This window comes from Choristoneura fumiferana, chromosome Z (assembly GCF_025370935.1).
Source record: "Choristoneura fumiferana chromosome Z, NRCan_CFum_1, whole genome shotgun sequence".
Lineage (NCBI taxonomy): Eukaryota > Metazoa > Arthropoda > Insecta > Lepidoptera > Tortricidae > Choristoneura > Choristoneura fumiferana.
The window spans coordinates 7,971,942-7,986,053 of NC_133472.1; the positions used below are offsets into that span (position 1 = coordinate 7,971,942).

Below are 14,112 nucleotides of genomic sequence, written 5' to 3' on the forward strand. Positions count from 1 at the left end.
ACCTAATTGTTAAAACTACATACTTGCGCTACCGGAACTTTTGTAATAGTCTTTTACGTAAATTAAAAATTTCATATGAAAAAAATGAGCTACTGAAATCAAAAAACAATCCCAAATCTACGTGGAAAGTTATTAAGAGCATCACCAACACTGAAAAACCCCATAGTCCTCCCCTTGAGCTACTCAACTTAACTGACGACACTAAAACTTCACTCAATTCGGTAAATAAATTCTTGGCTGAAATTGGTAAAAATCTCGCTTCGGAAATACCCAGTAACGCGGCCAATCTTAAACCATATCTTAAGGCTACTTATACCCCTAACTCAATGGTTTTGTTTGATACTGACATAGAGGAAATTGAATCTATTATCTTAGGATTGCGCACTGACTCAGCCACTGGTATTGATTCTATCTCGCCGATAATACTTAAAGCCAACCGCAATACACTGATTCCTATAATAAAACATATCTGCAGTATTTCTCTCTCCTCGGGTGTTTTCCCAAATGCCTTTAAAAAAGCACTAGTCCATCCAATACACAAAAGTGGTGACAAACGTATCATCTCTAACTATAGGCCAATTTCAGTTTTAACTACTTTGTCTAAAATTTTAGAAAAATTCTAAACAGGCGTCTTACTACTTTTCTTAATAAAAATAAGGTTTTGTCCAAGTATCAGTATGGCTTCCGTTCGGGTATCTCCACCGAAGATGCGGTTATTGACCTAACCACTCATATATCCAGTATTTAGATAAGGGTAAAAATGTGTCGGTGTATTTCTTGACCTAAGAAAGGCATTCGACACTGTCCATATTCCACTTCTGTTGTCTAAACTGCATGATGTGGGAGTCCGAGGCATTGCACACAAAATTTTTAGCGATTACTTAACAAATCGTTTCAAAGAGTTACTATACAAGGAACCCAAAGTGACGAAGCTTGCATAGAATATGGCGTCCCGCAGGGGTCGATTCTCGGACCTACGTTATTTTTGGTTTTCATAAATCAATTGTGCGATATTAAAATTCCAAACTGCAAAATCTTTACGTATGCAGATGACACAGCACTTGTTATAGATGGATCCGATTGGGTGGAAGTGAAGTTGCTTGCTGAGAGCAGTTTGCGCATAATTAGTAGTTGGCTGTCACAAAACCTTCTGACGCTAAATTTAACCAAAACTCACTTTATCCCTGATAGCTAGTGGTGGACTGTATGGAAAGTAATGGGAAGATTGATGGAAACACGGGTTAAATGATAGGTTATTTAATAGGATTAAAGGACAATATTATGTATTGAACCGACAGATCGGGCAAACAAATCACAACTGACAATGAACGTAAAAACATATTAAAAAAGCAAGTGTCAAAAAGTATAGTTATAAAAAAGGTCATACCGCAGCCAGTCGCCAACATACCGGAACCCCAGTGAAACACTAAGAGCTGGTGGCTACTGACTGAGGTGCGGCTTCCAGTAAAATAAGTTTTCGGGCCGGTCGGCGCAGCGTGCCGCCTCTAGTGCAGACGTCTGCTACGCGGACCGCTCCGTCAGGTCCTAAGTAAACCTTCGCTACCCTTCCTAGTGGCCAAAGCCCACGAGGGAGGTTAGAGTCGGCGATCAGCACCACATCACCCTCGCCAAGATTCACAATATTGTTTGTGGGTCCTCTGGGTCTGAGCGTTGGGAGGTATTCGTGTAACCATCTGGCCCAAAATTTGTCTGCGAGTCGCAATGTTCGTCGCCAGTCGCAGCGTCGTAATAAGTCTGCGTCGGTCAATGATGAGGTCCACGGTACGACTGATGAGGAGCCCAGGATGAAATGAAATGGTGTTATGGCTTCGGGGGAATCTGGAGAGGATGAAATGTAGGTAAGTGGTCTCGAGTTGATGATCGCTTCTGCCTCAAGAAGGAGCGTTATCAGGACGTCTTCCTTTATCGTTTGGTTTGTGAGGCAGGATCCTAGAGCTGTTTTCACTGTCCGTACGAGCCTTTCCCATGCGCCACCCATGAATGGAGATGCAGGTGGGATGAAGCGCCAGACAATTTTGTGGTTGGTGGCGTATTCCCTCACAGAGTCGTCATGTAGACAGCGTAGCTCGCGCGAGGCGCCAACAAAGTTTGTCCCGTTATCGGAAAATATGGTGGTGGGGGATCCTCGGCGCGCGATGAAGCGTCTGAGGCTCATTATGGCTGCGTCAGATGAGAGAGAATTGACAACTTCTAAATGTAATGCTCTGGTTGTTAGGCATGTATACAATGCGACGTAGCGCTTTTCTTTGCGTCGATATATTGTTACCAAAATAGGGCCAAAATAGTCGAGCCCGACGTGAGTGAACGGCCTTTTGTGATGGTCCAGACGTTCTAGTGGTAAGTCTCCAGTCTGTGGTTGGATAGGTTTCTTCTTCCACCTTCGGCAACGTACGCAGGAGCTTGCTATGCCACGGATTGTACTTCTCGCTCTCAGGATCCAGAATCTCTGGCGGAGTTCATTTAGGACGAGCTCGTTGAAGTGATGTGACGCTTTAACGTGTTCATGCGAGATTAAGAGTCGGGTGACATAATGACGGCCGTCGAGGATGATTGGTGACTTCATGTTGTCGTTTACTCCGGGGGCAGACCTTATACGTGAGTCTAGTCTTAACAAACCGTCTCTGTCTAGGACTGGTGCGAGTTTCTTAAGGCGACTATTATTGGGCACTGGCTTTGAAGATTGCAAGGCTGATAAATCCTCAGGGAAACTCTCTACCTGTGCCAGATGAACAACCAGCTTCTCCGCTTCCAATATGTCTACAGTGTGCAGTTGGTGAGGAGATGTGGTGCCGTCCATGTGCAATTTAGAATTTGGATCTATTGGCCGAGACAGTTTTAGCCGAAATAGTCGTGCGCCCTGAAGAACGCGGGCGGTGGCGCGTAACAATCGCAGCCAAGAGCTAAAACGCGTCGGGTTCGGTACTAAAGTCGAGGATTGTGTGGTGAGGAACAGAACCACCACGTCTGATTTCAACTCTGGGTCTGGGGAGTTCGGTTCCTCATCGGTTACGCACTCGGTCGGCCAAGTGCATGATGGCTCCGCTAGGAATAGTGGGCCGGTGAACCATCGATGAGAAGCAGTCAAATTTAATTTTTTTGGCTTTGTCGCATCGTCGGCAACGTTGAGAGAGGTCGGGACCCACCTCCAATCAGAAGGGTTGGTAGTTTCCAGGATCTCTCCCAACCTGTGCGCTACGAACGGTTTAAACACGCGAGCATCGCTCCGAATCCACTTGAGGACTGTGGTTGAGTCAATCCAAAAAGTGGTTTTGGAGGGCTCGAATCGATGAGCTTGTAAAATTGTTTGTGCAAAACGCGACGCTATAAGAGCGGCTTGTAATTCTAAACGAGGAATCGACAGGGGTTTCAATGGCGAGACGCGAGCCTTGCTACCAATCAGTGCCGTGGACACGGAGTTGTCGCTGTACCTAAAACGCCAATAAGCCGCGCAGGCGTAAGCTTGCTCGCCACCATCGGCCACAACGTGTAGCTGAACATCCGACACGTCTGCCCTTGTCATATACCAGCGAGGAATTTTAATATTGGCCGCAATCCGCAACTGTTCGAACCAGTCCTGGCACTCGCTGACATAGACTTCGGGTAGGGGCATGTCCCAATTAACGCCTGACCGCCATAACTTCTGGATCAAAATGCGGCCCCAGATGACGACTGGCATCAGGAGGCCGAGAGGGTCATAGACCTTCATGACGCTTGACAATAGGTTGCGTTTGGTAAGAATGTCAGTCGGTATCTGGGGCACGGTGCGAAACCTTAGTAAATCCTGGCCTGGATTCCACTTAACGCCTAATACGCCAACTTCACTACTGAGAGGCAGGGAAACGTCAGATGTGGAAACACTTCGAAATTCCTTAGGCACAAATGAAAGCGCCTCCTGGTGATTTGAAGTCCACGCGCGCATCTCGAAACCGCCGGCTTTGTGCACCGTGATAACATCAGCGGCTAGCTGTGCTGCGTCAGCGATACTCGGGTAACTTCCGAGGTAGTCGTCCATGTAATGGTCTTCGATGATAGCCTTACAAGCGGTAGGGTAGCTGGGCTCTAGCATTTTTGCGTTTTTGTTTTTTATATAGAGCGCTATAAAGGGACTACATACGGCGCCAAAGATCATGGATGACATGCGGTACTCTCTAAGGATGCCATTCTTACTGCGCCAGAGAAAACGTTGCGCATCCCTGTCTCTTGGGATGATTTTGACCTGGGGAAACATTTCCTTGATGTCACCATTTAGAGCAACGGCACCTTCTCTAAAGCGGAACAAGATGTCGAGAAGTGAGCACAAGAGGTCAGGTCCTTGTAAAAGGAGGCTATTGAGGCTTAAGCCTTTCGTTGCTGCAGCCGCGTCGTGGACTGCTCTGAGCTTCTTCTTCTGAGGATGCAAGACACCGAAGATAGGCAGGTACCAACGAATTGAGCCGTCTGTGTTGACGCAAGAAGCGTTTTGCGGAAGACGCTGGTGGTAAGTGTCTGGGTCGCACTCCTCGGCGTAGCCTTTGTCAATTACATCATCTATGAACTTTTGAAAAGCTGTAGCAAAAGTTGGGTCTTTTGACATCTGTCGTTCGAGTGTTTTGAAGCGAGATAGCGCCTGAGGGTAACTGTCGGGTACGATTTTCGGCAAATCTTTCTTCCATGGCAGACCAACTTCAAAATGACCGTCGTCGAGCTGATGCATTGAGGATTCGATGATATCTACTGCTCGTTGGTCTTCGTCGTTTGGACGGGGACACTTTTTCGTGATGCCTAGAGCATCAATGTCATATTGACTTTTTATGAGGCTGTCCAAGTCATCCGAAACGTGATTTATGAATTCGAGTGGCTTTGATGAGAGAGAAAATGCACCATGGAGTACCCAACCTAACAAGGTTCTAGAGGCGACGGGTTCGTTCTTATTTCCGCTACGAACTTCGCGACTTAAAGATAAATGCCAGTCTGGTGCGCCAATAAGAACTGTAGGAGACACGTCAGTACAATACGAAAGTACGTCAGTTAAACCAGACAGGTGACTATAATCCGTGAGATTTATCGTGTCAGGATTTTGTGCTCGAAGCCCTAGGGGCTTAATAGCCCGAGCGTGTTTAATTAAGTAACGATCGGCATGGCCACGGCCGCGAATATAGAAGTCAACATAACTCACGTCAAGTTCCTTGCTCATACCACTAACACCTTCGATGCGAAGACGCTCCTGACAGGTGGGATTCGCGCCAATGCGTGCAGCAACCTCGCCGTCGATCAGTGTCGCCGTGCTGCCCTCGTCGAGAAGCGCTGTTGTCTCGAAGTCGCCGTCGGGACCCTCGAGTACAATCGGGACTACCTTCAGCAGGCCACGGGGGCGCAAGGTCGACGGCAAGGATCCTGTAGCGTTAATTAGACAATCAGAAGTATTCGCAATTTTGTCGGGGTGTTTGGTTGCGGCGCCAACATTATTAATGTTGACTGAACTAGACGAATCGACAGAGGACGCTTGTGTCATGTTGCATTGTCCACTTGATGTCGCGCTAGCATGGGTGTCGGCGGTCTGCGTGCCGTGGAGAAGTGCATTGTGACGTCTTGAACATCCGTCAACTCCACAACGTTTCGCTCGGCAGTTGTTCCATGTATGCGGATTGGCCTTAAGGCACCGGTAACAAATTTTTGACTCTCGTACCCAGCGCCATCTATCGTCAGTGGAAAGCCCTAAAAAACCTTTGCAGGCTTTTATGTCGTGAGGCCCTTGTTTACAAAATGTACAGCGCTCAAATATTTTGCCATTGGATACCGTAGCGTGTACCGCTTCCTTTTTGAATTGAAATTTGGAATTATTTGTTCGAGGTAAATTCAGGTGCATCGGTTGAGATGACGCCTTAACTGTACTGTCAGCAACAAAATTATATTTTAATTGTTTATCTGCCTCAGATAAGAGAAATTGTGACAGTAATTCGAGTTTTGTAATATTTTGTTCCTCTGGTACGTGAATGGAGGCGAAATCCGTGAAGCGGGCTCTGGTGTGCTCGCTTAACTTCACCAAAATACACCGAAAAAGCTCCGGGGAAGACAAGTACTCGTGTTGATTAAGCAACTTGAGAGTCGTAACGAAATTACGTAGTTTATTAGCTAGACTATTTAAATCCTGTGGAGAACTTAGCTTAGGACTGTTGCGCAGCTCGGTGACCTCGCGGGCCACGAGGAGCTCCGGTCGAGCGTAAGTCTGTTCCAAGGCCTTCACGATGTCGTCGGGGTCGCCGGAAGTCCACATGAGCGACGCGACGGACTGGTACGCTTGACCGCGGACTGCGTTGTTCAAGCGATCTAAATTCTCTGAAGGAGAGAAAACAGATTTAGTTCTCTCGTAGCTACTTTTGAACGCCATCCACTGGCTGACTTCACCCGAGAATGTGATAAGTTCGGGTTTCTTTGGCTTGTTGGAAAGAGCGTTAATAGCTTGAGATAGTTTTGTTATAGGGTCGGAAGAAGAACGTTCAGATAGCTGTTGTGTCATTGTGTCGTATTTATTATTAAGAAGGCTACACGTATGTGTGGGTTTAGAGTGGTTTTCGCGGTTGACATCGGGCATATAGAACGATACCGTGTTGGTAGGGGCGGCCGGCTGTGAATAGGGTCCTTGAGGATTACTCAAGGTGACAGTCGGCGCCTTACCAGGCATGTCTACTCGGTTTGCCGTGGTCACGTTGACATTTTGTTCTGAAACCCACGTGGAGGTGCGCTTCTCTACATTGTGATCGGAAAAATACGAATTACGACTACAAGCTGACTTATCTGATGCTTCCAAAGCGGCGAGTTTTGCTTGAAGCTCCGTTTGCTCCGCCTCGGACTCCAGGCGGGCAAGCTCGCGCTCGCGCTCTGCTTGCTGACGTGCGAGCACAGCTTGTTGACGCGCGAGTTCGAACTCGCGCTCCGCTTGTTGACGCTCGCGATCCGCCTGTTGTCGCGCGAGTTCACGCTCGCGCTCCACCTGGCGCCGCATAGCGTCTGCTTCTAACGCCAATTTCTGAGCACGGACGGTCGCCGACGAACGCGATGATTGTGTGCGCTCGCTGCGAGATTGCTTACTGTGGACGCTAGAAGCGGTTGGTGCTTGGGTATTTCCGTCGTTGCGTGAGGTAGAAGGAGCATTTGGGCGATCGGCGGCGGGGCCAGGTTGTGCCGCGCTACCAGGGGCGTTGCCCACCGTGGGTATGCTCGTTCTATCAGGCAATGCCGAAGCACCGACGTCGGTTGTGGTTGAACCCGGCCGGGTGCCGCGCGGTGACCGCTCGCGGCGATCGCGTTGCACCCGCTCGGATTCCGTAGTTGCGGGATCTGTCTTTGTCTTACTCCGTGTTTCGACCATAGTGAATACGTATGAAACGAATGTAAATAATGTATTCTACACGAAACGGGATCTATAATTCTACAATGAACTTACGTGGAAAAAAATATGACAGATGATTTTCGCTGGATGATATTTTTACGGTGAGAATGGACCAAAATGATAGCTAGTGGTGGACTGTATGGAAAGTAATGGGAAGATTGATGGAAACACGGGTTAAATGATAGGTTATTTAATAGGATTAAAGGACAATATTATGTATTGAACCGACAGATCGGGCAAACAAATCACAACTGACAATGAACGTAAAAACATATTAAAAAAGCAAGTGTCAAAAAGTATAGTTATAAAAAAGGTCATACCGCAGCCAGTCGCCAACAATCCCTTTCTCAATCAAAAATAATACCCAACCCCCGTCTAATTACAAAATCATCGTCCACTCTAATTGCAACGCTAGCAACTGCAGTTGCCAGCCAATATCTCACATTCAACATATTAAATATCTAGGGGTTTTTATAGATAGTAATCTGAACTGGTATCCCCAAATTGATATGCTTACTTCAAGAGTTAGGCGCCTCATTCACATCTTTAAAACTCTTCGACAGTCAGCTGATGTCGATACTCTTCGCACAGTTTACTCTGCGCTCTGTGCGTCAGTGCTAACCTACTGCGTGCCTGCCTGGGGCTGCGCCGCAAAAACTTCCTTCCTAAAGATTGAGAGAGCGCAAAGAGCTGTGCTAAAGGTCATGTACAATAAAAAGAAAAAATTCCCAACTAAAGAACTTTATACAATTGCAAAAGTACTGACAGTTCGACAGTTATTTGTGCTTCGCCTAATCCTTCGAAAGCATTCTCAGATGCCACCCGTTGACCCCGCCAAAAGATACACTAGTAAAGTATGCACTATAGTTCCTCATAAAACAAAATTTTCTAACCGACAATATTACGTATCCAGTTCGATGATTTATAACACTATTAATCTAATCCTAAACATTTATCCATTGGTCAAATTCGAAGTTAAAAATAAAGTTTCAAATTGGCTACAAAAACTTAATTATGACGACACTGAATCAATTTTACCAACCACGAATAAATAATAAGTCAGTCTGATAGAAGGCATATATACTGGGACGTATAGGGGCTGGGATGATGATGATGATGTCTGTAGCTTACTAAGAACGGCATGATTCCCTATATACAGATGAACACATATATACGCACGCACACACGCGCGTACACACTCTCACACACACACACACACGCGCACACTCACGCACACGTACACGCACACACGCACACGTACACGCACACACACACACACACACACACACACACACGCACGCACGCACGCACGCACATACATTATATGCATACGAACATGAACATACAAAGTTGCTATACCTATTCATATTTTTAGTTTTAGTCTGGCGCATAAAATTATCTAAGTAATATAATTCAAGCAGCCGAATTCGCGTCGAACGCTGATGCTCCAAGATACAGGCTTTTGCTTAGTTTAGAGGTCAGAGCTTATAACAACTTAATTTGTGCAAATTGTTTAACTTTTCACTGCTAACAGAAACATTTTTGTCCTTTAATGTTTGTACAACCTTATGTTTGAATAAATGATTATTATTATTATATATTATTATTATATTTCGATCGGTGATCCGTAGGTACCAATTTCTCTTATTCAGAAATGGTAGCGGTCTCAATTAAGTCACACTGAGATGAATCCGCAGACTTTTTCTTTTTTTATTTTTTATTTCGAAAATAACTTTTAACTTCACTTTTTTGTCACCCTACTATTTTTTTTATTTAGAGCTTTTTTAAATATACTTGAAATGAGTAAAAGTTGTCCTTGTCAAAATCGTGAATATTTGACGTAAAATCTACGACTTACGGCAGCTTACGGGAAATTTCCTGCAGATATCTATTTCACTTCAATTGATGTAGGATGACCATGTCTCCGGTAGTTATTGGTTTTAAAAAGAGAATTAATTGATTGATAAGCTAATTGCTTAAGACTTCGCCTGTTGAATTAAATTTTAGCTGTTATTAGATTAGTATTATCAACTCCTGATCAGTGATCACCGATTGAAAACTACCGTGTATATCACTCGCGCGTATCTCTCTCTGTCTGTCTGTCACAGCCAGTTTTGCTACGACACTACTCAATTGATTGGGTTGAAAATTTGTTCACATATCTGCACGGTGAGTTCACACCTATGTACCCATATTGTAACAAATTTAAAAGGAAAGCTATCACAGCTAAGACTTCAAGGTATCAGGAGCTCATTAAATATTAGATAACTGCAGCCTACATCCCATAGAAAATGTATATTCGTCCGTTAAAGCAGACAATAGTTTATATTTCATTTAGAAACGACATCTGTAACAAGCCGCGCAGGTCTCATATACAGCATCAATAGAGGTACATTTATAATTGCGTCAGTGACAAAGTGGTGACAAAGTTTGACGTCCACGCCATCGTCTGGTGACCGCGCTGTCTGCCATTTGCCAAAGACAGACGCAAATTTTCACAGAACCTTGAATTAATGCCAGCCTATTCCCGAGTTTCGTGCTCCGTAATTACTAGATGAACGTACATAAGTAAATAAAGTACGTTTATTTAATTAAAATGTTTTGTTGACTTCCCGTGTTGCTTGAGCAAAACAAATCGCCACATCAAAACAAATGAGAGTGAAAACAGAACGCGCGTGCGTCGGCGTCATCAACATGAACCAGTTTTTGGACGCATTTAATGCGTCAAGTGTATAAAGCGCTGATCTTTGTGGATATGGGTATAGATAAAGAAATAAAAGTATAAAACTAAGTACAAATAGTTACCCACAACTGAACTGTATATAAAGTACTGATGTGCCAAAGGAAACTTTCCTAAATTGCGGATTTTTTCATAGAGGAAAATTTCGGAAACTTCTCACAATTTTGTATGGGGATTGAAACTTTCCGTTTCTTAAATTTAAATATCCTATATTTCATGTGAAAATATCCAGAAATTTCAAAGAAGATTCTCAACTTTTTGGAAACTTTCTGTAACTTGCACATCAGTAATTTAAAGTCATCATGCAGCCACTTGGTGGATACATTAATAGTAACCCCAATTACAGTTTTATGAAAATCACTCAACCACAATTTTGCACACTCGGCAGGAGTACGATAAACGTACAAAGGAGGAACCTTATCACAAGTTTGTGTAATATACACAGTTAACATTCCAGACGTCAGTGAGAGAATTATTGTGAAATTGACTATGGAAAGGCTCTAACCTAGTACGCGATTCAGTTTTCGCCACTGTACCTACTAATGCGCGATGCATCTCCAAGAGACTGATGGATTCTCTTTCGGCCTAATATTTCCACATGACTATGATTTTACTAATCCCGATCCTATATAAACATAAATAATTATCCCTCGGTGATTGCGCAGATCTGATGAAAAATTAATAGACTTATAAACAACATTGTAAATATAACCAAAGATCGTAAAATATACCAATTTTCCCGCTAAATGTATGTGTTGCTAAATTTAAGACACGCGACCTCTATACGAGGATTGTAGTTCCTTCTTGCGCGTAACCTACTTGCGAACATCTGCGATGTTTGTACCTATTTTATCACACAAATGGCTAATCTTTGACGCGTGCCAGTATCATTCCCTCTGGTATTATGGGTATTATGGCGAGGATTTATTCGGAGATATAGAACTACATTATAAATTGTTTACATGGTTATATTCAATCTATTGTAATCACAATCACAAGTTGCTCTGATAGAAAAGCTTCCGGCAAATACGGAAAATTGGCTGCCGATTTTATTAAGCTTTATTTGATGGAAAGTTATTTTATTGGCTCGAATAAGCAGACGCGTAACAGTTATTAGGTGTTATAAAAATTAAACTTACCGCAAAATTAAAAATAAGTGTTAACTAATCCTACACAAAAGTGATCTGAAACGACAACCTCACTGCTTCATGCTTGTTAGATACTATTACTAATATATACTATTAGACCCTAAAATGAGCCAAAGAAACCAACATCTTTTCGTTGTTTCGAACTATAAGTTAAAAGATTTCTATCTGGTACCACCAGCCAAATATGTGGTCTACCACCCTAAAGTTGATAATCGTTTGCATTTCATAAAACAATAATGCCAATAGACGTTGTCTGTCGACTTGAAGGTTCGACTTTAGCGACAAATTCATTTGATAGGAACTTGTAGACCACTTATTTGGCTGATGGTACCTACCTATATCGATAGAAATGATTTGAAAAGTTGACCACCTAAAATTCAAAAATTAACCTAGGAATCTTTATTTCAACAAACATAATATAGTATAAAAAGAAACGATAACAATTACATAGATTATAAAATATTTAAGCAGTTCTTTATTCCTTAATGTTCCCATGTAAAAAAACATTCGGTCATCTCTGACAGTTATCTTGTTGTGAAATCGTCAAGTGAATCATTGCAGACTGATCACAAAGTTTAGCATCATAGATCATAGTTAGATATGGACTATATGAGTGCAACATAATGAGCGGCAAAAGTAGGCAACTGGAGTAGTTCACTGATAAGATGCCAGATTGCTCGACCATGCACTTCCGAAGTAAATGATTACCCGTAGGTACAGGGTACGTATTATAATGTATAAATTTAAAATATATATCGGTTGAAATACATACAGTTGAAATACCGAAAATTGAAAAATATAATGGTTAAAATAAATATTAATCAAAATTCATAAAGCACGTTTTTCATACTGGTCGAAATACATAAAATTAAAATGACTAAGTTCACAATGTATATGTTCAGAATATATAATAGTTGAAAGAAATAACAATTAAAATTCCTATAGTACGTTTTTCATAATGGTCAAAATACATACTATATAATGCCTAGGTTCATCATCATCTCCAGTCTATTCACATTGTATTTACATGTTAAATTCTGAAAAATTAAGGACTGTAAGACAACCTATTCAGGGTAGTTAAGGCGCTTCGCGCCTGGACAAAACTCTAACCTAACCTAACCTATAAGATACCGACTGATCGGAATCGGTATTGTCTAACAAGACCTTGCATTTTAAACTAAAGTCAGATCATAAATAGAATAGAAACTTTAGGTGCGACGACGAGCGTAGCGAGGAGGAGCGTGTTAGGTTCAACTATGACCAATTGTAATATATGTATTTTTCTTTGTGAAAATTCAGTGTCTAGTATGTATTTCAACCATTATAGAAAACATACTGTATAGATTTTGAACGTATACTTTATGAAAATATGCATTTTGTGCCATATGACTAAGAACCATTATGCGTTGTAGGTAACCATTATATATTTTGACCACTATGCATTTCAAGCTTATGCTTTTAGAACTTATATCAATTAACTTTATATATTTTGATGCATTATATTTTATAATTTTCGGTACTTCAACTGTATGTATTTCAACCGATATGTATTTTAAATTTATTATACATTATAATACGTACCCGTAGGTACATTGTTAACAGTAACGTAATATTCATGTGTAGCTCGCTTTATTTATTTTGACGACCGGATGGCCAAGTGGTTAGAGAACCTGACTACGAAGCTTAAGGTCCCGGGTTCGAATCCCGGCCGGGGCAGATATTTGTATGAATAATACGAATGTTTGTTCTCGGGTCTTCGATGTTTAATATGTATTTAAGTTTGTATTTATCTATATAAGTATGTTTATCCGTTGCCTAGTGTCCATAGTACAAGCTTTGCTTAGTTTGGGACTAGGTCAATTGGTGTCAAGTGTCCCATGATATCTATTTTTTTTTACGAGGATGTCTACGCGAGTCTGTGTCCTCGGATATCATGTGCGCGTTTGAGTAGCATCATTTTTGAAAGTCTTAATTGTTTGTCATAATTTTTGTTAATCTTGTTTTTCCCGCGCAAGACAGTAAATTTTTTTGAGATTTTTCAATTGTCTTCTTATGGAGATCTATAGGTTAAGTAAGGTTTTGACAACTGCTACAGATATCAAACAAAAATGAACAAAATAAAATGAATAATAATAATATATTGAATAATAATATAATGAATGATATATTGTAGGTAAGTATACCTATATTTTAACAATTTTCATTGCAGTATCAATGTCGACTCTGGTCTTACGAGTTTTAATTAAATAGAAATCTCACTAAGCACAAACATTTTGCAGGTGGTAGGACCTTGTGCAAGGTCCGCCCGGATTGCTACCACCATCTTGCTCGCTAATACTGCCGTGAAGCAGCAGTGCTTGCACTGTTGTGTTTCGGCGTGGAGAGTAAGACAGCCGGTGAAATTATTGGCACTTGAGGTATCCCATCTTAGGCCTCTAGGTTGGCAACGCATCTGCAATCACTCTGGTGTTGCAGGTGTTTATGGGCGGTGATGATCTCTTAACATCAGGAGACCCACTTGCTCGTTTGCCATCCAGTCGAATAAAAAAAAAACATTCAGCTAAAACACCTCCCGTTTCTTTCATCTAACAAAGCCGCAGCGGTCAATGACGTGCCAAATTTTCCGCCGTAACGCGTCCGCTGACATTCGGCGAAGTTTTTCACCGCCGCTGTAGCTGAGGTCGATCCTTTGTGCTATTTCAGGAGTTCCTGGACGCGGGCCAGCGCGGCGTATGCGCAGTAGCACGCGCTTGGTTCTTTGATCCCAGGATACCTAACTTCAATCAAAGTCTTACTTCGTTCCTTCAGGTGTGAAAATCGCTTGCAGCTCAAAT

The 14,112-nt window shown here is 42.5% G+C and overlaps 1 protein-coding gene across 1 annotated transcript; it reads right to left on the reverse strand.

The window, feature by feature from the left end:
• Nucleotides 1–1,426: 1,426 nt before the first annotated feature.
• LOC141440766 (uncharacterized) lies at nt 1,427–4,714 on the reverse strand. Its single transcript, XM_074105315.1, has one exon. The coding sequence runs from the start codon at nt 4,712–4,714 to the stop codon at nt 1,427–1,429; it is 3,288 nt and encodes a 1,095-aa protein (XP_073961416.1).
• Nucleotides 4,715–14,112: the final 9,398 nt, after the last annotated feature.